Raw genomic sequence first — 23,163 nt, forward strand, 5'->3', positions numbered from 1 at the left:
TAGCCAAAGTGCAATAGCCATGGAGATGTTCTACTCCAGGGCAGTATATTTTTGCATTGGCTGTTTTCAGAGGCTGATTCTCAAGTGGTGAAACAAACCTCCCCTTTTGGACACTGTACCTCTTTGATCCATGTGAGCAGTTCAACCTGGGCAGAGTTCTCAACACCGGTGTGATTCCCCTGCCCGCAACTGCTGGTCACTGCCTTTAGGAGGTAGGGTAATACGCTCGCCACAGAAAATAATATCCTACTTTTTGTGACCTTGTTTTTCTATCAGGGAAATCCTTTCTTAGGTGAATTGTCAGCAGCAAACATAATGCTTAAAGAACAGGAGTACTTGTGGCACCTTAGAGACTAACAAATTTATTTGAGCATAAGCTTTCGTGGGCTACAGCCCACTTCATCGGATGCGTCCTGTTCTTTTTGCAGATACAGACTAACACGGCTGCTACTCTGAAACCTGTCCTAGTGCTTACAGGTTGCATCAGTCTGATATTGCAATTGAGCAGCTTCCAGTGAGACTGTCATCAGTGCTAGCCCATGTATCAGCCAGACGGAGGCACCTGTAGAGCAGATGGTGGTTTCTTCAGTGCGCTGTCACCCTCCCATTGCATCAGAACTGCCTAAGCTGCCAAGTGCAAGTCATGTGATTAGGCCTTTCCGTGGCAGGATTTGCTGTCCATCATGCAATCCTGCCAAGATCTCACATTCAGTATTGGATGTGTACGCCAAGTAAAATGTTCATTGCGGAGGATCTGGCTGGCTCAAGGGACTGATAATAGAAGGAGCCTTTCCATCACTAGTTCAAATCCAGCATAAGTCTGTAGAGTGTGACCAAATGTGATTACCATCGGAGGCTGTCCAACAGTCTGTGCAACAGGACTTGGTGGGTCTCGGTTTAGATCCCAGTGGCCAAATGGCCACATTGTAAAACCAGCCTCACCTTTGGTGTTAATTGGACCTCTCACAAGCAGTCTCAAGCAGAGAGGTGAAGGACTGAATAGAAGTCGAAAACGGATAGTATGCCTTTCCTGCCCATAAAGCTGGTCCCTCTAATTCAAGCACGTTAGCAGGGCAGCCTGGGGACACTTGTGCTGCATCTGTTAGGGACATGTTGTATTCATGACTGGTTCATCTGGTTCTCTTCATCAGCACTAAATACGTTGAAAGAAGAAAATAAATTCCATTGTGTTCCTACTTTCTAAGAAAAATTTCTCTCATCCTTCTGGCAAGGAGGGTGATTGTGCTTTTAACGTCTTTTGCATTTTTCAGTTGATATACACTATAATTTAGATTTTTCTCTACCACAAAAGAACTTAGTTAGCTTAACTATCTGACAGTGTTTTTTTTTTTCCTACTGAGTCCCTCACTAATCAGGGTTCTAGAAGAATTTTCAAGCTGTCAGTAATTTTTCCCAGATGCACTCTTAGCAACTATGAGCTATCTTTTTGGCAATCCAATTTCTTGGCTATTAACAATCTGGGCCTTCACTATCTTGTGTGCTGGAGTTAAATCTGTGCTGTGAATAGTGGGGGTGAAGAAGAGGCATTGCACTTCATTTTAAATAGTAATTCCTGAGAGAAGAAAAAATATATTGCTGGGGATAAGCAGCTGATTAGTTTTTAAGAACTAACATGCTCATAAGATATCATGCATTGTCGGGATCACAATATACATCAACATGCCGGGAGTCCCTGAGTATCAGTACTATAACAGGGGGTATGACTCAGCGTTCATGTCACACTCCCTGTCAGGACCTGGCCTGGGCCAGGGAAGCTAATGATCCAACCAGCGGACCAAATTTAGTGATGAATCCTGGTCACATGCCACCTGAGGCACATTGCGCATACACTAAGAAGAAGTACTAGAACATCAGAAGGCTATATGGCTGTAGAACCAAAAATTTTTCACCCTGCCAGTTGTTTTCTTTTTCAGAACAAAGGGTAGTAACAATCTTTTCTCTGGCAACCAACATGGAAGTGTTCCTTGGAGATCGTGTCCTTCATTGAAGACTGTGGCATGAACCAAAGCAGCACACGGCCCCTCACTCTGCCCACAGTAACTGAATAATTTCTTGACCTGGGGTTTAAATTATGTGCTAAGTGTGTAAGTGGGGGATGTGATATCATTACTAGCAATACCACCCAGCAATTACATGTGCCAAGAGAAGAATGTTGAGTCCTTGTTAGTTACTGTGTTTGGGAAATCGATATCTATATCCATAAATATACAAACCAGAGTCTCTCAGGTTCAGATGCAGTTCTGCTACTTTTGAAGTTCTTCATCAATAATACCTAGCTCTTATAGCACTTTCCATCAGTAGATTTCAAAGTGCTGTAAAAAGGAGGTAAGCATCATTATACCCATTTTATAGATGGGAAACTGAAGCACAGAGAGGTGAAGTGACTTGCCTAAGGTGACCAGTGGCAGAGCCAGGAACAAAATCCAGATCTTCTGAGCCCCAGATCAGTGCTCTATTCACTAGGCTGCACTGCATAAGGAACAAAAGAGGAACAAAATGGCTCCCCAGTGAATATCAGGTTAGATGCAAGGTCTTTGTCTTAATCTTCAAAGTTCTTGCAGGGGACTGGCTCAAGGTATTAAAGAGCATCTTCTTCGGGATCACTACTTTCCACATCAGCCATGTTCTGCAGAAACTGCAAACATGTTATCTGACACTCGTGAGTACAGGAGAGAGTTTTTTCTTGCAGGCCGGACCACAACGACAGAACTCTCACCCACCAACGCACAGAATGACCACGAAGTCTGGCACCTTCAGCTCAGAGTGTAAAACACACTCCTTTTCAAGTTTTTCACGCACATCCTCAAAGAATCAAATAAAGTAATAATACAACCGTAATACTGATAATGATCAATATATCTTCATGGGTGTGACAAAGAGAACAGGGATTAGACAGCTGGATTTTATAAAGGTTTCAAAATCAATCACTCCAAAGTTTGGAAATACCAGAATTAAGGTTTCCCATATTGGGGCCTGAAGGTACTATGGTAGTTGGGAGATGGTGGGGTGGGTTGGAGTGTGGGGAGTGTGAAGAGCCTCCTGGACTAAGCTTTGGCATCTGCTCTCCTGTTTCCTCTTTCAAACAGATCCAGGCATATGCTCTCAAAGGGCTCAGGTAAAGAAGCCTTAGAGCTGAGTGAAGGGGTGACAGAAGTGAGGGGTTCAGTGCCTGACGGCCAGCTGGCTCCCCAGAAGTGTGGGGTAACTGAGCACAGCTTGCACTCTGCTAGACTGATACTGCCAGACTCTCCACCAACCCATCCGGACTCACTTCCCCCATCGACACAGAAGAGTTTCCCCCTCACTGGCATCAGACACAAGCCTGTAAGCTCCCAGGATAGCAAGACTTAGCTGATGCTATGGGGATATATCTGGTCCAGGCTTGTGCACCTCGTTTGTTTGATGTCCCTTTTGCACCCTCCCTGGAAGGGCTGGAGATTAGTCTGTCCTTGGTATCGCTCTACCTGCGTTGAACAAAGAGATCCAGTTGGTCTTCTCCATCCGGTTCCCTAGGGAGGTGGTGGAATCTCCTTCCTTAGAGGTTTTTAAGGTCAGGCTTGACAAAGCCCTGGCTGGGATGATTTAGTTGGGGTTGGTCCTGCTTTGAGCAGGGGATTGGACTAGATGACCTCCTGAGGACCCTTCCAACCCCTATCTTCTATGATCCTTGGACTCTATGATTCCCTTTTTCTCTTACACATGAACATTGAGGCAGTGTTTACATGACAGATTTTTCCAAAAAATATCCCTCCTGGACTAGTCCTAACACCAGTTTATCTGATGGTAGCACCAACGAGAGCCATAGTGACCTGCTTGGCTACATAATCACCCACCAGTTTTAACCCTGGTGGTAGAACCAGTGGGGATTATTTTGCAAAATTCTCTATTGTGGGCAAGGCCCAAGTCAAGGATTTCAGAAGCAGAGCCTCTGAAAGAAAAAACCTAAACAAGAATAAAGGAGATCTACCACACTGAATCTGCATATATGAATATGCAAATTAGGCCCCTGTTTCTTATCCATGGGCACTGGATCTGCTGTAGATGACAGCAAAATAGCAACTCTCTGCCAGAATACAGCCCCCAAAAGAAAGAAGCTAATTGGATTTGCATCACCCACTGCAAAACCCAGAAGTTGCTGGAATGAATATAAAGAAACAGGAGCTCAGCCCATGGTTGTCTTGGATGCTGAGACATTCAGCTGACAGCTCATTAATGTGGGACATCCCCATAAATTTAGAACCATTGAGAGGTCTGATTTGTCTACTAGCTATGCCTTCCCCAATGCTTTGTGCACATTAAATTCCTTATGCACTCCCATTTACTCATGCAAGCATTCCACCTTTGTGATCTTTTCAAATCTCATAAAGCACGAAGGGATAAGCACATCAGTGGAGACCCCCAAAGAACAGGCAGGTATCAGAGGAACTAATGTTGGGAACACTGTTTTCTCTGAGGCTATATCTACACTACAGATACTACAACGTCCCCTGAGCGATGTAGCTAGGTGGATCTACGTTTTAGGTATAGACCCAGCCTGAGTCGGTGCTGATCTAATGCCTCAGGAACAGTGCTAAGAGATGTTAAATCGGGGCTGTCTTTCAGGTAAAGTACTAAGTATGTTTTTAACAATACAGGTCTTGTCTATATTACGAAAATCATCTGGTTTAATCTCCTGAGCAGAGAACAAATAACATTTGGCAGATGTTAGTTGTGTTGCTTAATGCACTGCTGGAAGGCACTCAGGGTATGTCTTCACTGCAATAGCTGGCTCAAGTTAGGCCAGGTCTACACTACAGACCTATATTGGTGTAACTACATCACTCAGGGTGTGAGAAATCCACATCCTTGAGCAACGCAGTTATACCAACCTAACCCCCCTTGTACGCAGCCCTATGTCAACAGGAGAGCTCCTCCCATTGACATAGCTATCGCCTCTCAGGGAGGTGCCTTAATTATGCCAACAAAAGAGGCTCTCCCATTGGTGTAGTAGCACTGTACGTGAAGACAAGTCCTTAGTGTTCAAAACAACACTGGATTTACACAGTGATTTGATTAGCAGCACAGAGTGATCGAATAAGGCGCTGAAAAATTGTTGCATCCCCATAGCATTACTAGCTTCCTCATTTCAGCTTCGACCCCCTCCCCGACCCCTGCCCTCAACAGGGTACCTAGCTTGAGCTTAAAGCGCTACTTAACTTGAGGTAGAATTTTGTGCGTGTAGGTGGGAGTTGAATTAGGGGTAACACTCAAGTTACAACTTGAGCTAACCATGCTGTGAAGACACCCTCAGATATGATGGTGACAAGTGTGGTATAAATCCTATACAGAATACTTAAATGCTTAAATTCCAATTGAGTGTATTTACATGCTTAGTGATGCACTGATATAAGTAAACATGTGCAGCGTTGTCCTGCATCCACACTAGTACTGGGCTACCCTGATTGTGGTACGTTGCTCTCTGGGTCTGTATCCCAGAATTCCTGGCACTGCTCCTTAGCCTGGTGCTGTGCCTTCTAACTTCTGGGCAATTTGTGCTCAGTATTGTGAGATGGAACCAGGGCTACTCCAAGGAACTGTGGGAGGAGGAGTTAAGGAATTTCCATAAATTCTTGTTGCAAAAAACAGCTCTGTATCCAGAAGGTGCTCACTATGATATGGCTCACAAATGAACTTCAGACAGTGTCCAGCACTACTGGTATGGTAGATGACTTCCAGCCAAACTGATCCCGGGACAGTAGAGTGCAGAAAGGTGACCAAGCCATTTTTGCAGTCACTGGTGTACTGTGGGTCAGCAGTGGGAGGACTATTTCTATTTTATGGTGTTAGCACAGTAGTGAGATGGGTTCACACAAGCAAACAGTTGATTGAGCTAATTCCAGTTAAGGTTAACCCCTACAAGAAATCGCGATAACTTGAACAGACTTGATAACAAGTGAAAAGTCAACTGTAGCAAATTTGTGTGTGTGACGGGCACATCCTACTGAATGAAGAACAATTCAATTGATCTCTCCAGTCTAGACAAGGCCTAAGAGTTCACATTGCTCTATATTATGAACATGTCATGAGTTGGCAGATTATGTAGATTTATTATGGGTTTCAGATGTCATTACATGTAAGTGGTAGAGCAAGTTTTGCAATGAGAACGACAATGAATAACAAAAACATTTTGAAAGCTCAATTTAGTATAAACTTTGGGCTAAATTCTGCCCTCTTCCACCATGTAATTCTGTGATAAGTCTGGAATTAGTCCAGATTTACAACCATTAAACTGAGGGTAGAATTTGTCCCTTTTCCATACACACCTACTTAGTTTGTGATACTAATTTATAAGTGATGTATATTATACAGTGAGCCAACAGATACATTCTATAGTACATTTGGTGTACCTGCCTCTATCTACAATATGGCCACAGTGGAAAGTTCCAACATTAAGATATCAATTCAACTGATGCCAGTTCAAGGCCTTGGTCCTAATATTCAGCATGATTCCTGGATCAAGCACCAGCTACATTATAGATCGAATTTTGATCTTTGGACTACTGAGACAGTTACACTCTCCTGGGACAATGGGGATCACAGACCCAAGGACGAAGTACATGAGAGCAGGGGACAGTCAAGGGGATGAGGCTGTGGAACAAACTTCCAGAAATCAAGTGAATACGGAGGTTAACCACTGTTAGGAAATGCCGTAAAGCTAGGGTGACCAGATGAGATGAAGACAATATTGGGACACCGGGGGGGAAAATAAATAAATAAATAAAAAGTCAAGTGCTGCCGGCCGAGCAAAATATCGGGACAAATTGCATCCCGACCAGAGATCAGTCGGGACGTGGGACAAACAGCTAAAAATCGGGACAGTCCCGATTTTATCAGGACATCTGGTCACCCTACGTAAAATCTTCCTCTTGAAAAACACATTTCCACCATAGCAAAATTGTCACTCACAATGCTGACGTCCCACAACGCCCCCTCCCCAGAAAAACCCTATAACAACCAAACAAAAAACCAAAACAAAATAAAACAAAAACACCCATCGCAAACCACTTCAAGCAGCGTTTTTACCTCAAAAAGGCAGGAGGAGCTACAGAGTCCATGAAGTCCACTAGGGACTTTCTATTGCTATTGATTTTACATGGAAGGTGCTCAGATACTATGATGATAGGAGGCAGTATAAAACTCTTAGATAGATAGACATGTTATCAATTCATTTGTGTGGCCGTAATTGCAGCATACAATCATTTAGAATCCTGCTTTCTTTTTGTAACTAAATAATGAAGATGTATTCAAAGGATAGCTTCCCTTGTGGTCATTTAACATCCTCAGATATTTTTCACAAGGTTAATCATAGTGTCCTGGCCAAATTCTAATTTGGGTAACTACTTTCAACCTCCTAAACTCCCTCTACAGTTTCAACAAAACAAAGTATTCTCTTTCTCTTCATAAATGAAACTGCTGTATAGTGGTGTATCTCAAGCTGACTGTGAAACCTCTGCAAAGACTCCAGCTGATACAAATGCAGTTGCCCACCTCCTTTGTGGCTTAGGCTGAATACAGGAAACCTTTGCTCCAGCTCCATGAACACATTTAGCCTTTGCTCCAGTCCTACCACTGGCTCCTTCTGCTGCTGCCAGTTTAAATCCTAATCTCCAAAACAATTAATGGATCAGGTTCAAGCTACATTAGAGACCACATTTCAATCTATGAATCACCAAGGCAGTTATGCTTCTCTGAGACAATGCAGAACGAAACACTGAGGACTTGAGCTGGTGGGGAATGTCCTGGTGAAATGATTTTATATCAGAAAATGTCGACTTGTTGGAACCAAAACTGTTTACGAGAAAGGGTCAGTTTTGATGAATCTCTCAAATTGAACAGTTTTTGAAGAAAAAAAAAAGTCAAGATTGTTGAAACATCCCATTCTGACATTTTAGGGGGAGGGGAAATCATTTTTTTATTTCAAATTACTTTTTGTTTTGAAATCTTAATTAATTTATATTTTAAAAGGTACAAATAAAATGTTTCAAAAATTTACCAAAAGAAATGTTTTGATTGATCGGTTCCAACATTTGTCAGATTACTGGTTCATTCATATTTTTGAGATTTGGACATTTTGTCCTATTTTGGGACAGGAAACATTTCAAAATCTTGAAAACTCTCACAAGATGGAAAATTGTTTCCCACCCAACTCTACCAAATATTCTTGGTTGAGGGAATCCAGCAATGGAATGAACGTCCAGAGGAGATCAGATTAAACCAGAGTCTGACCACCTGAAGGAAATGCTGGACAATCCTCCTTTTTGATAAAGTTTTTCCATCATAACCAGAATGGTATTTACAACATCAGCCACCCCACTTCCCCCACCAGAAATCTCCACCCTTCCCTCCCCATGCAGAAAGATTTCTATAATCCATAATTGGTGTGCCAGAGACTCCAAGAAGGCCACATTGGATTTTGCTATTGCCGGTCTATTTTATGTGGGAGGTGCTCATAAACTACAGTGGTAGGTAGATGTACAGAACCTTAAAACAGATAAATTGATAGATTCTCTACTAGTCCTAGCTACATGCTTTACCATTAGACTGCAACATAAAGGTGGATGTACCTCAGAAAGGTAGATAATTCCTCCTAATCAGGAGAAATGTCAGCAAAAACTGAGGAAAATCTCTGCAAAAGCCCCATAATTTTCTCCATATTTTCCATTCTCTCCCACTTCTGCAATGTACTCCTGTCCCTTGTGACAAATCATGGTGCTGCTGTAACCACGGGTGTATCTACATTGCAACTGAAGGTGTGATTGGCTTGAGTAGGCATACTCATGCTAGCTTTCATCTAGCTAGAACAGCTAAAAATAGCAGTGAAGACATGCTTACACCGTTTGCAGCCTAGCAATGCAAATAAGTACCCAGGGTCCTGTACAGCCCAGCTGAAGCCTGGGCTGTTGCATCTTCATGCTAGTTTTAGCAATGCTAGCTAGATTAAAGCTAGTACAGGTATGGCAAGCTGTAGTCGCACTTCTGACTGTAGTGTAAACTTACCCCACGTGTTGCAGGAGAAACATGGCGAACCTCATGCTCTGCAGCTTCTGTTGAGGGAGAGGGGAGATTATGCACATTAGTTACACTGAAGGAGTAATGTTAGATTTTTGCAGGTATATTTTGGAACCTAAACATGTCGACCGTGCTTCTTTAAATAAACAGCTGCAGGGAAGATGTTGTGTTTCCACTGTCATACTGGGAATTTTGTCATTCCCACGGCGTGAGCATTATGTGACCGTTACTTGATGTCAGATCATTCTAGCTATCCTCAAATGACGTGTATTTTCCTTCCTCGGCATGCAGTTTTTGGACTTGATCCCACATTAAGAATTGGTTGGTCTTGGCAAGGATCCTTTCCTCTCTTACGCTCCTCCCAAAGGGCCTGAGCCAAGTCCCCTGAAAGTTAAGGGAAAGACTGTCAAATTAATTTCAGTGGGAGTTGGATCAGGACCTAGGTAAGAAGGGTCTCTCATACCTTTCTTAGCACTATCCTATCAAAATACTCATGCATTTTCCAATCTACAAAGATTCTAGAAAGTGTAATTAATTTGAATTTGTGCAGCAAATTGTTCTGCCCACTTCCCTTGTTCAATGATGTAGAATGTAATTTTAAATGCACCACAAAATTTTCCTGAAGGGAATTTTTAAAGGTTTCCCTTGAAATGTAGTTCTACTCTGAAAAGTTACGCAGCCTCTGGCTTCACGGGGTTCTGTGACTCCAGATCACAAGAAAGTCAGTTCACAAGAAAGTAGCCATACCTACATGAGGAAAAAAGGTGTATTTTTAATGTGTCGGCTAACACAAGTTAGCCAACTGGTTTTAAATGCCTAGTGTAGACAACCCAGGGCTGGTCCACACTAACCCCCCAGTTCAAACTAAGATACGCAACTTCAGCTACGTGAATAACGTAGCTGAAGTCGAAGTACCTTAGTTCGAACTACAAAGTACTTGCCGCGGGTCCACACGCGGCAGGCAGGCTCCCCCGTTGACTCCGCGTACTCCTCTCGCGGAGCAGGAGTACCGGCGTTGACGGCAAGCACTTCCGGGATCGATTTATCACATCTAGACAAGACGCGATAAATCGATCCCAGAAGATCGATTGCTTACCGCCGAACCTGGAGGTAAGTGAGGTAATATCTTTTATTGGACCGACTGCTGGTAGTGAGAGAGACAAGTTTTCAAGCTTACACGGAGCTCTTCTTCAGGCTAGGGAACTAACTCAGGGGAAGTCTACACAACAAAATTAAGTCGACCTAACTCAGGGGAAGTCTACACAACAAAATTAAGTCGACCTAAGTTCCGCTGACGTACAGCCACCACAGTAATTACATCGCTTTTGCATGTCCACACTACGCTCGTGTCGGCGGTGCATGTCCACACCAGGGGCGCTCGCACTAATTTAACTGTCAGTGTGGGGCAGCTTCTGAAAGGCAGCAACAGTTGATGTAAGCAACGCAGTGTCTACACTGACCCTGCATCGACCTAACTACATCAACCTAAGCGCTATGCCTCTCGCAGAGGTGGAGTTATTAAGTTGGCGTAGTGGGCAAGTTACATCAGTGGGAGCTACATTTTAGTGTAGACACAGAGTTAGGTCAACGTAAGCTGCCTTATGTCGACCTAACTCTGTAGTGTAGAACAGGCTTCAGAGTGTCACAGCTAAATACAAGGTAGAACAGATTGTTTAGCATAAGTAGTTATCATATATTTCAAGGGACCATTCAAGATGAAGTGGCCCATTAATACCCCTCCAGTCATAGGGAGGAAAGGAAGGAAGGGAAAAGCAGCTGGTGGGAGCAGGGTTTGGAGTGGGTTATAGATTGTTGTAATAAGTCATAAATTCAGATTCTTTATTCAGTTCATAATTTTTAGTGTCTAGCAAAGTCATTAATTTTAGCTCACAGGTTCTTCTTTTGAAAGTGTGGTGCAAGTTTCCTTTGAGGATGAGGACTGATTGGTCAGATATAGAGTGATCCCTTTGTGAAAAGTGGTCACCCATAGGTGATGCAGAGTTTTTGTCTTTTATCATTTTCCTATGCGAGTTCATTCTAGAGTATAGTGATTGTCTGGTTTCACCCAGACAGTTGCTATCAGGGCTTTTAGTGCACTGGATGAGGTACACAACATGTTGTGACAGGCATGAGTAGGACCCTTGGATCTTCAAAAGTGTGTTGTGGGGGTGCTGATCATTGTAGCAGTGGAGAGATGTCTACAGGAACCTAGAATTTACCTTGACCAGCTAAGACATATTAAAACTACAACTTGTTTTACATACACAAGGATTTTAATTGGCGAGTTAATACATGTTAGCCACTCCATGTTAAAAGAATACAAGACCCTAGCTACACTGATCATGTAGGGCTATCCGGAGTAAAAATCAATAAAACCTTATTTTAATCACTAAAGCCACAAATACGAATCGGAAGTACAAGATCTATGGAGTAACACAGTGCCATTTTTACATAGATTAGAACCATACTTTAAGAAGAAATTTTCTTTCTCAAAAGTTGACTATTATAACCCAACCTGTGCATCTCTCTAACATTAGCTTTCATGTTCTGGTACGAATTTATTCAAAACACCATCATTTTGCACACAAACTTTACCAGGGAGACGACCGGATGCAATTTATTACCCCTAGACCTGGCTTTGACGCATATATTCCTGACTAGTATGGGAGCAGAGCATCGGAGTATGTCAAAAATCAAAAATGTATTTAGAACCACCCCACTCATTAATTTATCACCTCCTTAGACCTCACTTCAGATGAGGGAATGTTCATGTTGTATGTGCTACATACATTTTCACTGCTGAAATCTTCCTCATTCTCCAGTCATTTCAGATGGCAATAGTTTTAACTGTGCTAGCTAGAGTGGCTCTGTACTGAGTCCTTGGTGTATGTTTTTTGAAAATTCAAAATGGCCTGGGGCAGAGTAGAGAGAGGTCTTTAATAAAATGAGAGCCAGAAAGGTCACGGGCAAAAGGTCAGAAGAGAAAATGGCTGAGTTGTAGTGAGCACTGAGTCCAGGAACAACTGAAAGCCAGAATAGAAACTTGTATTCAAAGCCAATGGAGGTGATCAAAGACTGGAGAGATACAGTCCCACATTCTGAAGTGAGAGAATAGTCTGGCCATTGCATTGTGGGCTCCCTGGAGTTTAGAGGGTGGTAATTTAGGAAAAGTGTTAAAGAAAGAACGGTATTTGATATAAAGAAAGATTAAGGAATTAAAATATTTTTGACGGGAGCAGGCTCAAAGAAAAGAAGTATCCTGATAATATTCACATACAGATAAACTGAGAAGTTGACAATTTACAGAGAAGGAAGATGTAGGATGAACAGTTCAAGAGGAAGAATGACACAAATGACTTGTTTTGGGAGCAAAGTTTAAGAGTAGCAGTTAGCAGTGAAATTCAAACCAGGGGACGGTGATGGAGTCATTGCTGTTACTTTGACAACTGAAATTAAACACTTCTAGTCCATTTTGCTCTGCAAACATCTGACATCAGGCTAATGAAACTGTTTCTGTGTCTAGAATAATTTAGGATCTTGGTTAATTTTTTGCAGATGTCACTAACTTACCCTCATTTTCATCCCTGCCTCTTCCCTATGAGTTGGCTACACATACTATGTTAATGGATGACATGTATTTTTGTATGTTCCCCTACAGACTTCAACAAACTTTCAAAATGTGATGATAGTCAGGGGCTTATTTGGAGCCTTACACAACTGAGGAAAATAACTTGTCTTCAAGGCTTAAAAAAATTAAAAACTTTTGTTTTTTTGGTTGTAAACATGACACTCAAACTCACCAGCAGTGCTGAGAACCACATCTGAGGAGCTTTTCTCAGTGAATTGCATGCTACAGACAACAGTTCCTTTTAGGAGCCTCAACCACAGCTGGGCTGGTGGCAGGTGGCTAGTAACTGCTGCATCTTATAGCACAGCTGGGCCTGTGGCTAATAACCATTCATTTTGCAGGAGTCACTTCGTATGATGTTGCATTGCCAAGGCTTCTTGATGTACAACTGAAAACGTGCAATCAACTTTTCTGTGCCATTTTTCTCATGCATGATAATCAGCAGCACATTGCCCTTTCCCATACTGGAATCATCTGTCTCCATGGAACATGAAAGGCAGTTTAGATCAAGATGACACACTCCATGCTATGAGACCAGCGTGTGGGGCAAGTAGGGGGCTGTACTGTTTCTGGTGCACCGTGTTCTGGAGATCCTCCGCCTCCAGCTGGCTGAACTGGAGTGATTCATGTTAGGAGCTGTAGCTCTTGACCTGGTGTGATAGGACCACGGGCTGGTGCAGGCAGGGGTGCTGGAACAATTTGTGTAGTGGGGTGGGTGAGAGCTATTAAATCAAACTGTACACCCTGCATATGATGGAAACCACTTCAACCCAGGGCGTGCAACAGCACCCCCAGTTCCAGCACCTATGGTGTGATGGGGCCTGCTGGGAGCCACAGGCCCCGCGGGCGGTGTGGTGGGAGACACGGGCCCCGCAGGGCTGGAGCTGTGCTGGGAGCTGTGCTGGGAGCCACGGGCCCCGCGGGCGGTGTGGTGGGAGACACGGGCCCCGCAGGGCTGGTGCTGTGCTGGGAGCTGTGCTGGGAGCCACGGGCGGTGTGGTGGGAGACACGGGCCCCGCAGGGCTGGTGCTGTGCTGGGAGCTGTGCTGGGAGCCACGGGCCCCGCGGGCGGTGTGGTGGGAGACACGGGCCCCGCAGGGCTGGTGCTGTGCTGGGAGCTGTGAAGGGAGCCACGGGCCCCGCGGGCGGTGTGGTGGGAGACATGGGCCCCGCAGGGCTGGTGCTGTGCTGGGAGCCACGGGCGGTGTGGTGGGAGACACGGGCCCCGCAGGGCTGGTGCTGTGCTGGGAGCTGTGCTGGGAGCCACGGGCGGTGTGGTGGGAGACACGGGCCCCGCAGGGCTGGTGCTGTGCTGGGAGCTGTGCTGGGAGCCACGGGCGGTGTGGTGGGAGACACGGGCCCCGCAGGGCTGGTGCTGTGCTGGGAGCTGTGCTGGGAGCCACGGGCCCCGCGGGCGGTGTGGTGGGAGACACGGGCCCCGCAGGGCTGGTGCTGTGCTGGGAGCTGTGCTGGGAGCCACGGGCCCCGCGGGCGGTGTGGTGGGAGACACGGGCCCCGCAGGGCTGGTGCTGTGCTGGGAGCTGTGCTGGGAGCCACGGGCCCCGCGGGCGGTGTGGTGGGAGACATGGGCCCCGCAGGGCTGGTGCTGTGCTGGGAGCCACGGGCGGTGTGGTGGGAGACACGGGCCCCGCAGGGCTGGTGCTGTGCTGGGAGCTGTGCTGGGAGCCACGGGCGGTGTGGTGGGAGACACGGGCCCCGCAGGGCTGGTGCTGTGCTGGGAGCTGTGCTGGGAGCCACGGGCGGTGTGGTGGGAGACACGGGCCCCGCAGGGCTGGTGCTGTGCTGGGAGCTGTGCTGGGAGCCACGGGCCCCGCGGGCGGTGTGGTGGGAGACACGGGCCCCGCAGGGCTGGTGCTGTGCTGGGAGCTGTGCTGGGAGCCACGGGCCCCGCGGGCGGTGTGGTGGGAGACACGGGCCCCGCAGGGCTGGTGCTGTGCTGGGAGCTGTGCTGGGAGCCACGGGCGGTGTGGTGGGAGACACGGGCCCCGCAGGGCTGGTGCTGTGCTGGGAGCTGTGCTGGGAGCCACGGGCCCCGCGGGCGGTGTGGTGGGAGACACGGGCCCCGCAGGGCTGGTGCTGTGCTGGGAGCTGTGCTGGGAGCCACGGGCGGTGTGGTGGGAGACACGGGCCCCGCAGGGCTGGTGCTGTGCTGGGAGCCGTGCTGGGAGCCACGGGCCCCGCGGGCGGTGTGGTGGGAGACACGGGCCCCGCAGGGCTGGTGCTGTGCTGGGAGCTGTGCTGGGAGCCACGGGCCCCGCGGGCGGTGTGGTGGGAGACACGGGCCCCGCAGGGCTGGTGCTGTGCTGGGAGCTGTGCTGGGAGCCACGGGCCCCGCGGGCGGTGTGGTGGGAGACACGGGCCCCGCAGGGCTGGTGCTGTGCTGGGAGCCACGGGCCCCGCGGAGCCTAGGAGCTGTGGCCCTCGGGGGCGTGGAGGCATTTTGCACTGGGAGCAGCGGTGCCAGGGGCTGGCGTGGGGCACTGCCGAGAGCCAGGGAGGCCAAGGAGCTGCTTTCTGCGGGGGGCCCCGGGGCCGAGCGGGGGCCGGAGGTTCCGCAGAAGGGTTTTGTGCCGGGGGCGGGCGGGAGCCATGGGCCGGGCAGGGCCTCCCGGGTGAGTCACTCCCTCTGCCCCAGGCCCGCCCGGGCCCCACGAGAGCAGCCGCCCTCCCGCCTAGCGCCCCGGCAACGGGCCCAGCCCCCTCCGCTCCACGCTGCCTCCAGTCCCCGGCCGCCTCACCCCAGCAATGCGCCGGCGGGCCACGCCCCCACCCGCCTCCTATTGGCCGCAGCGCCGGCCAGTCAGCTGGCGGCAGAGGGGGGCGGGCGATTCCCGACGGAAGCTCCGCCTCCTGGATGCGAGCTGAGCTCCCATTGGCGGTGGAGGCTGCCCGTCCGGGCGCGTCTGTTTCCGGATCCGTGGGGCGGGCTGGAGGGGGGAGAGGCAGGGACTCTGCCTGTGAGTGACACACAATGAGGCGAGGGGCCGCGGCGGGGCCGTGAGGGGCCGGGACCGAGCGGGGGGAAGCAGCGGGCCCAGCCATGGACAATCAGGTGAGGAGGAGGAAGTCCGGCTTCCCAGACACCGGGAGAGTGAAGGGGCGATAGGCCCCTCGCCCCCTCAGCGGCATGGGGGGAGGGGCAGCAGCCGGGCTGGTGCCCCCCCTCCCCTCAGAGTCATAATTGGGGGGAGGGGCAGGAGCGGGGTTATTCCTCCCCCCTCCCCTCAGAGTCATAATTGGGGGGAGGGGCAGGAGCGGGGCTATTCCTCCCCCCTCCCCTCAGAGTCATAATTGGGGGGGAGGGGCAGGAACCGGGCTGGTGCACCCCCTCCCCTCAGAGTCATAATTGGGGGGGAGGGGCAGGAACCGGGCTGGTGCCCCCCCTCCCCTCAGAGTCATAATTGGGGGGAGGGGCAGCAGCAGCAGCATTGTTGCCCCCCCCTTCAGAATCATAAAGGGGGGAGGGGCAGCAGTGGGGTTCTTACTCCTCTCATCCAGTGCTTAATTTGTTCTAGGGCTTGCTAGGGCTAAACCCTGTCACTTTTCGGCTTGGCCGTTCAGCGCCCCGGCACCTCTGAGCTTGCTGCATCAGTTATGAATGTAAAACTGTGGCTTGAGGCCTGGCACCTCTTTCATTACAAATTAAGCTCTGGTTGCCCCCTCAGAGGCATAAAGAGAAGGGCTGCAGCAGGGGTGTTCCCCCCCCGCCCCCCCATCCCCTGAGAGCCATAATGGGAGGGAGGAGGAGTGGCAGTAGGGCTGTTGCCTGCTCCAGAGGAGTAATGGGAGGAGCGGTAGCAGGGCTGTTGCCACCCCCCTTCCCCTACCCAGTGGCATAATGGGGGGGCAGGAGTGACAGCAGTGCTCTTGCGTGCCCCCCCCCCCCAGTGGCATAATGGGAGTGAGGAGCAGGAGCCCTCCCATCCCTTCAGAGTTATAATGAGGGGGCAGCAGTGGGGCTGTTTACCTCCTGCCTACACAGAAGCATAAGGGGGAGCGTGCGGTGGGGCTGTTCCCCCCCCCCCTTCAAAGGCATAAGGGGACAAAAAAGGCCAGCGGGGTTATTGTCTCCTTCCGTCCCTTCAGAGGCGTAATGGGTGGGGCGGGGCAACAGTGGGGGGCTGTTGCCTTCCCCTGCTTTCTCAGGCATAATTGGGGAGAGGGGAAGCAGTGGGGCTGTTGCCCCTCTACCCCCTCAGAGACATGGGGGGGATGATTCAGTTGCCTGTAGCCAGCTCACAACCTACCCAGACATGGGAAGAGGGGTATGATGGATAGCAGCAGGCCTGTTGCTCCCTCACTCAGACATGAGGGAAGAAGGACAATATCAGTAGCAGGGCTCTGTATACTGCCCCCTCCCACAATGAGTGAGCAGAGCGACTGCATCTGAAGGGGCATTGCCTTCTCTAGGCATTCGTTTGGGGGAGGACCAGTGTCAGCATTAAGGTTATTGCCCTGCGACTCTCCTTCACTCAGGCCTGCTTGAGAGGAAGGATACGTCTATACTTACCTCCGGGTCTGGCGGTAAGCAATGGATCTTCTGGGATCGATCCCAGAAGTGCTCGCCGTCGACGCCGGTACTCCTGCTCCGCGAGAGGAGTACGCGGAGTCGACGGGGGAGCCTGCCTGCTGCGTGTGGACCTGCGGTAAGTTCGAACTAAGATAGTTCGACTTCAGCTATGTGAATAACGTAGCTGAAGTTGCGTATCTTAGTTCGAAGTGGGGGGTTAGTGTGGACCAGCCCAAAGTCATGTCAGCAGGAGTGCTGTTGCCCCTTGTCAGACGTGGGCGGGGGGGGGGGGGGGCACGCGCAGCGGGAGAAGAGGTAGTGTTATCAACAGGACTATTGCTGGCCCTGGACATGGGGGGAGGCCCTGCATTCTCAGAACAGATATTACCCTGCTCGGCCAAATGGGAGGTCAGGGCTTTATTTCAAATCATCTTTTTTATTTCAGATCATCATTTTTCCCTAGTCTTGTTCTGTGCGTCCATGTATGTATTTTGACTGGAGTGTAACATATCTGCACAAGTACAGGCTTATGAAGTCATACGGGAGGCTCAGTTAGTGCTTGATTGATAATCCAAAAGGAAGAGAGAATAGGTAGACTTGGTGACTTGAAAACAATTGGTACATCAAAAGAAAACTAGAGGGGAGGATTGAAGACTTTCAGTAAAATATTGTAGCGTATATTCATCCCCACCATCACCAGTTGAACAGGAATTTTGTTTCCTTGGGGCATGAAAGGAATCTCTTCCTCCATAATTTCAGATGGGGCAAATTCAGCTATTTTAGGCAGGGAGGTTTTATTTGGATTTCCTTTCAGCTATTAACTGGACCTGAAGAGAATGTTGAGAATAATTCCCACTTGAAGCAGTTCTTTTCTATATTTAATTTTCCCCTCATCCATATAGTTTTAGCTGAGAACTGCATGGGACTTCTTCCTCACTGAAATTGAGGAACCTCCTTAGGGTGATAGCCATTTATACTTCTCTGAAGAGTAGAGCGTGTTGGATGCAGTATGAAAATTTAAGGTGTAGTTGAAGATACAGAATAAAATGAATCTGCTGAAAAGAACTCCTGTTTGAACATCATGGGAAATATCCCAGATAAACTTGCTTTCATGAGGTTTCCCCCATGGACGTCAGAATTTAGGTAGACTATCTACACCAGGGGTCAGCAACCTTTCAGAAGTGGTGTGCCGAGTCTTCATTTATTCACTCTGATTTAAGGTTTCGCGTGCCAGTAATACATTTTAACGTTTTTAGAAGGTCTCTTTCTATAAGTCTATAATATATAACTAAACTATTGTTGTATGTAAAGTAAATAAGGTTTTAAAAATGTTTAAGAAGCATCATTTAAAATTAAATTAAAATGCAGCGCCCCCCGGACCGGTGGCCAGGACCCGGGCAGTGTGAGTGCCTCTGAAAATCAGCTCGCGTGCCGCCTTCGGCATGCGTGCCATAGGTTGCTTACCCCTGATCTACACAATGGTGCATCACCATGTACTAGGTTCATGTGTGTTGATTAAAACTCAGTTTGCCTTTTTTCTTGGACCTTCATGATTTTTAAGCCTAAAGAAAGGGAAGCATTTGTTAGGAAACAGAAATATCTGACAACAGAGCACCTTCAACTTTAATACAGAGGTGTAGCCCATGGAAATGACAGGTCCCAACGTGCAGAAGAAGAAAATGACCGAGCAAGATAACTTTAAGAGGAAAGGTGACTCAAGAGACAGACATTGATAGAATGGATTAAGCAGTTAATTAGAAGAGCTGGTTCCTCAGTTTCATGGTTGTTGCATGAACTGCTGATCTTTGAAAGTATTTGATGGTGCAGATGATAGCTTGGAAGAAAAATTTTAAAAATCTTTTTGCCGTAGAGAAACAATTTTGAAGGTTGGTTTTGTGATTGAGATACTAGACTGGGACTCAGGAGATCAGAGTTAAATTCCTGGCTCTGCTATAGATTTCCTGTGTGATCTTCAGCAAGTAGCTTAGGCCAAGATTTCAGAAAGCACTCTGATTTTTGGCTGCTCTAATTAAGACTCCTTAAAGGGTCTAGATCGGGGTGGTGAAACTTACTGACCCACCGAGCTGCATATGACAATCTTCAGAAGTTCGAGAGCTGGGGCGCACCTGTCAAGGCTCGGGGCTTCAGCTCCGTGGGAGGCGCCTGCCAGGGTTCGGGGCTTCAGCCCAGCTCCGGCTGAAGCCCCGGCAGGTGCACCCTGCAGGGCTGAAGCCCCGAGACTCCCCTCCCTTCTGGGCAGAAGCTCTAGTCCCACCACTCCACTGCAAGGAAGAGGTCCTGAGGCATCCCTCCCCACAAGTCTGGTAGGTGGAGAATGGGCAGGAGCATGGGGAGCTCTGCGAGCCGCACTTTAACGATAAAAGAGCTGCATGCGTCTCATGAGCCACTGTTTGGCCACCCCTGGTCTAGATTATCAGCAATTTCTGATAAAACACCTTCTGAAAACCAAGCCCCTTCAAAGTGTGTCAAGTTTGGACACTCTAAATCACTATTATCATACTCTCAGTTCACCATTTCACATATGGTCAGGTGGTCTTGGCAATTACGTTAGTTTGTATAGGGCACATACTTCAAACTAGAGTAGTACGTACATGGCACATATTCTCAGGTGAGTCTCTGGCTCTTCAAATCTCTCCTGAACCCTTTTGGTGTGCTTTAGTTTTTGTGTAATTAACACTTGCCTTCCCTCTCCTTCATCCACCTACCTCCTTCCACTGTCTCCAAGATATAAATTGTCTGCAGTAATCTATGCATCTTAATTTAATTTCAGCTGTTTTTTTTACTCTACGTAGTGGGCTTTTTTCCTACTTCTATGGGGCACTATACCCATTTTTTTTCTAGTGTTACCTGTTTAATATTATTTAGACTAGACTTCAGAAACTTTTAATCAGGACTAGGTCCCCATAGTGCTGGGTGTTTTACAAATACATGCAAAAACACAGTCTCTGCCCTTAAAGAGTCTTGTGATCCTTTCTTTGAAAGAGGTTACATAAATTATTTGGTAAATACACAGAACATCATAGATACATTTTTTGGTAAATTACACGATTCTTCTACTAGCAAACACACAATAGTGTATTGTCTGTATAAGTCCATGTAAGCGTAGGACATGTAAATCAACTAATGTATGAAACTTATAATGCAGCTATGAAAATACATGATACTTGTGTCCTGGAACTTTACTAACTCCAGTGTTGTCAAAAAGCAGTACTATAAATTTTTTTGTGGGCCTTCATAATATTCTAACCCAGTGAGCAAATGTGTAATACTCTTTTTAGATTATTTTACTAACTGCAAGTGCTGTAAACTATTGGGCTCTGAGAATGCAGTTGTTCTGCCTCTGTCTTCCTGAATGATAAAGATTGTGGAGTCAGAACTTAGCTTACAGCTTAGTTGATGTATCTGTCACAATAGATTTATGATGTTAGAAACCATTTTTACAGTCACTTTTCTTACTGACCACAATTTAGTTTTAAAGAAACACCATGATCTTCTGTGGCAACTTAGTTTCATTGTGATAGACACTTAATTTTCTTCTTGTCCTTCTGATACTTAGTACCTTCTGTCTGTAGATCTCAAAGCTCTGTAAAACAATGTCATCTGGCCTATATTGACCAGTGTCCCACATCTCTCTCCCTTTCCAGTGCACGGTGCAAGTGAAGCTGGAGCTGGGGCACCGAGCCCAACTCCGGAAAAAGCCCACCACCGAAGGGTTTACTCATGACTGGATGGTATTTGTCCGAGGCCCAGAACAATGCGACATCCAGCACTTTGTGGAGAAGGTGGTCTTTCGGCTACATGAGAGCTTCCCTAAACCCAAACGTGGTGAGTGTGCATGTTAACCATCATGCAGTCTCCTTTCTCTGGGGGATAGTCATGCAGTCTGGATCTGGCATTGCACTGTTGTTTCTGTGGAACATTTTCTTAAGGAGAAACAAAACACACATTACATACACTTGAGTCTTGAGCTTTGCCACTTTTGTTTGAGGAAGATTAGAGAGAATGTGACCTTTCCTCTAATGAAAGGGTCAAAGGTGAAATGCTTCCTCCCTCTCTTTTTTGTTACTGAAGCATTAGTATATGCGTGTTTTCAGAGCACTTAATGCCGAGAGAATGGGGACAAATGACGATCATGTTACATGGTGGGAAGTGCCACTGGTGGTTATGCAGCTGTCTTAAGGGTATACACTTGTCATGGTTATTTGTGAGACTCTCATGCTGTGAAAAGCAACTTGAAAGCTTATTGTTCTGTCTTAAACCTGTGCAGGTAAAACATATAATGATTATGTCTGTCACAAGTTGGTGGCAATAAAATTGATGTATGGTAGGAAACTGGACTGCTGAACTAGAAACAAATTTATAGAAAGACTTGAATAAAAGTTGCAGTTTGCTGTGCTGGGATCCTTGTCAGCCAGCATAATTACCTTATAACAAACATCTTTATGATGACTATACATCTTTGCTAACCAGATTACTGTGTCACCCAGCACTGAAAATGGTGGTTTGTTTGTTTTCCCCTTCTTGATTCACTTACCTTAAGGTTCACCATCATGCCAACCTGCTTTTCATCAGAGAGAGGTTGGAATAGAGGGATTTTGCAGTCCATCTATGCTATTCCTAGATTGGCCTGAAGGGTTGTTTCAAATGACTCTTTCCCTAACCCGGAGCAAGAGATTGTTGGCAAGGGCTGGACTGCACTGCTAAAAGGTTATTTTAACAACTTTAAAATATTGTAGAAACAGTTTAGTAAAATAAAAAAGGCTGCCTGCCAAATAGTCTAAAAATCTGAAATCATTTCATGGTAGGATTTTAATGTGAAACCAGAGTTAAAATCAAGTCAATTGACCCTTATTTCAAAATGGCTTTTTTATTGTTGAGAATGCAGGGAATTGTTGGGTTACATCTATTGGCACCTTTACTATGGAGTAAGAGTTTGGAAGTGGGGAAATTAACTTGCATGGTGTTAGGTTTGAGGAAATTGCCATTTCCTAATCAAGCTAATAATTTAAAATTCTTTGAGTGATGGTCCCTATATGTATTCCATATGTGGGTCCACATGTGTGGCATGCGCCTGAGTTTGGAAGTGTTTGGTAGCAGTGTCCTTTGACCCGCATGTGCGTAGTGCGTCCCCTCCTGCTTGCGGCTGAGGGTATAATAGGTTGTGTGGGTTGACCTCTCTCCAGTTCCCTCTTACTGCTGCATGGCCTGAGTTGGAACCCCTGTTCCTTTGTGTTCTTAGTTTTTGCAAAAAGAGTTACTTCTGTCCATTTGTTGTAGATAGTCGTATATAGTTGTAGATTGTAGTTTTAGAGTAGATAATTTAGTTAGTGATGTTTTTCCCCTGTTTGGGGAGTGTCCTCCCTCCCTAGGACTATGCCCTGGATTCTGGGTTTTAAAAACTGTCTCTCTTGCCCTTGCCCATTCTCTGTGGGCGACAAGCACCAGAGATGCCTTTGTTGCCTTGGCGAGGCTCACATCATGCCTTGCTGCTCCATTTTTAAGTTCTTCCCGCCCCAGACCTGGGAAGCTCAGGAGCTCCGCCTCCATAAGTTCCTAATGGAGTAAGCTGTGCGACCACATGCACGCTCGGATCCGGGACCATTGGATCCCCTGTACAGTGGCCGTCACCAGCACCTTGCAAGCCCCAGGTCCAGCGATATCGAAGACAAACAAGTTCCAACATGAGACACTCTCATGGGCACAAGAGCAGATCTTTGCTGCAGACTGTTCCCATGCGCAGCTTTTCCTACCTGAGCTGGGCCAGGTTGGATGAGATGTTGCGCACGAATCTGGCTGGACCAGCACACAGGCTTCCCTGGATGGAGGGTGAAGCTCAGTGCAAACAGGATTCAATGGTGACCCTGGTATCTGTGTGTCCGGAGTGCTCACTGGCATGCGCACCATCTATCCTGCC

At 47.2% G+C, this 23,163-nt stretch overlaps 1 protein-coding gene across 1 annotated transcript in view; it reads left to right on the top strand.

Annotated features, from left to right (window-relative positions):
• The first annotated feature begins 15,744 nt into the window (after positions 1-15,744).
• The window catches only part of MLLT1 (MLLT1 super elongation complex subunit), a 59,315-nt gene continuing 51,896 nt past the window's right edge, over positions 15,745-23,163 (top strand). Inside the window, exons 1-2 of the mRNA XM_065422196.1 lie at positions 15,745-15,770; positions 20,894-21,074. Coding sequence (XP_065278268.1) covers positions 15,759-15,770; positions 20,894-21,074 — 193 coding nt within the window. The 5' untranslated portion in view covers positions 15,745-15,758. The remainder of the gene's footprint in view (positions 15,771-20,893; positions 21,075-23,163) is intronic.

The sequence above is a fragment of the Emys orbicularis genome, chromosome 24 (genome assembly GCF_028017835.1).
Source record: "Emys orbicularis isolate rEmyOrb1 chromosome 24, rEmyOrb1.hap1, whole genome shotgun sequence".
Lineage (NCBI taxonomy): Eukaryota > Metazoa > Chordata > Testudines > Emydidae > Emys > Emys orbicularis.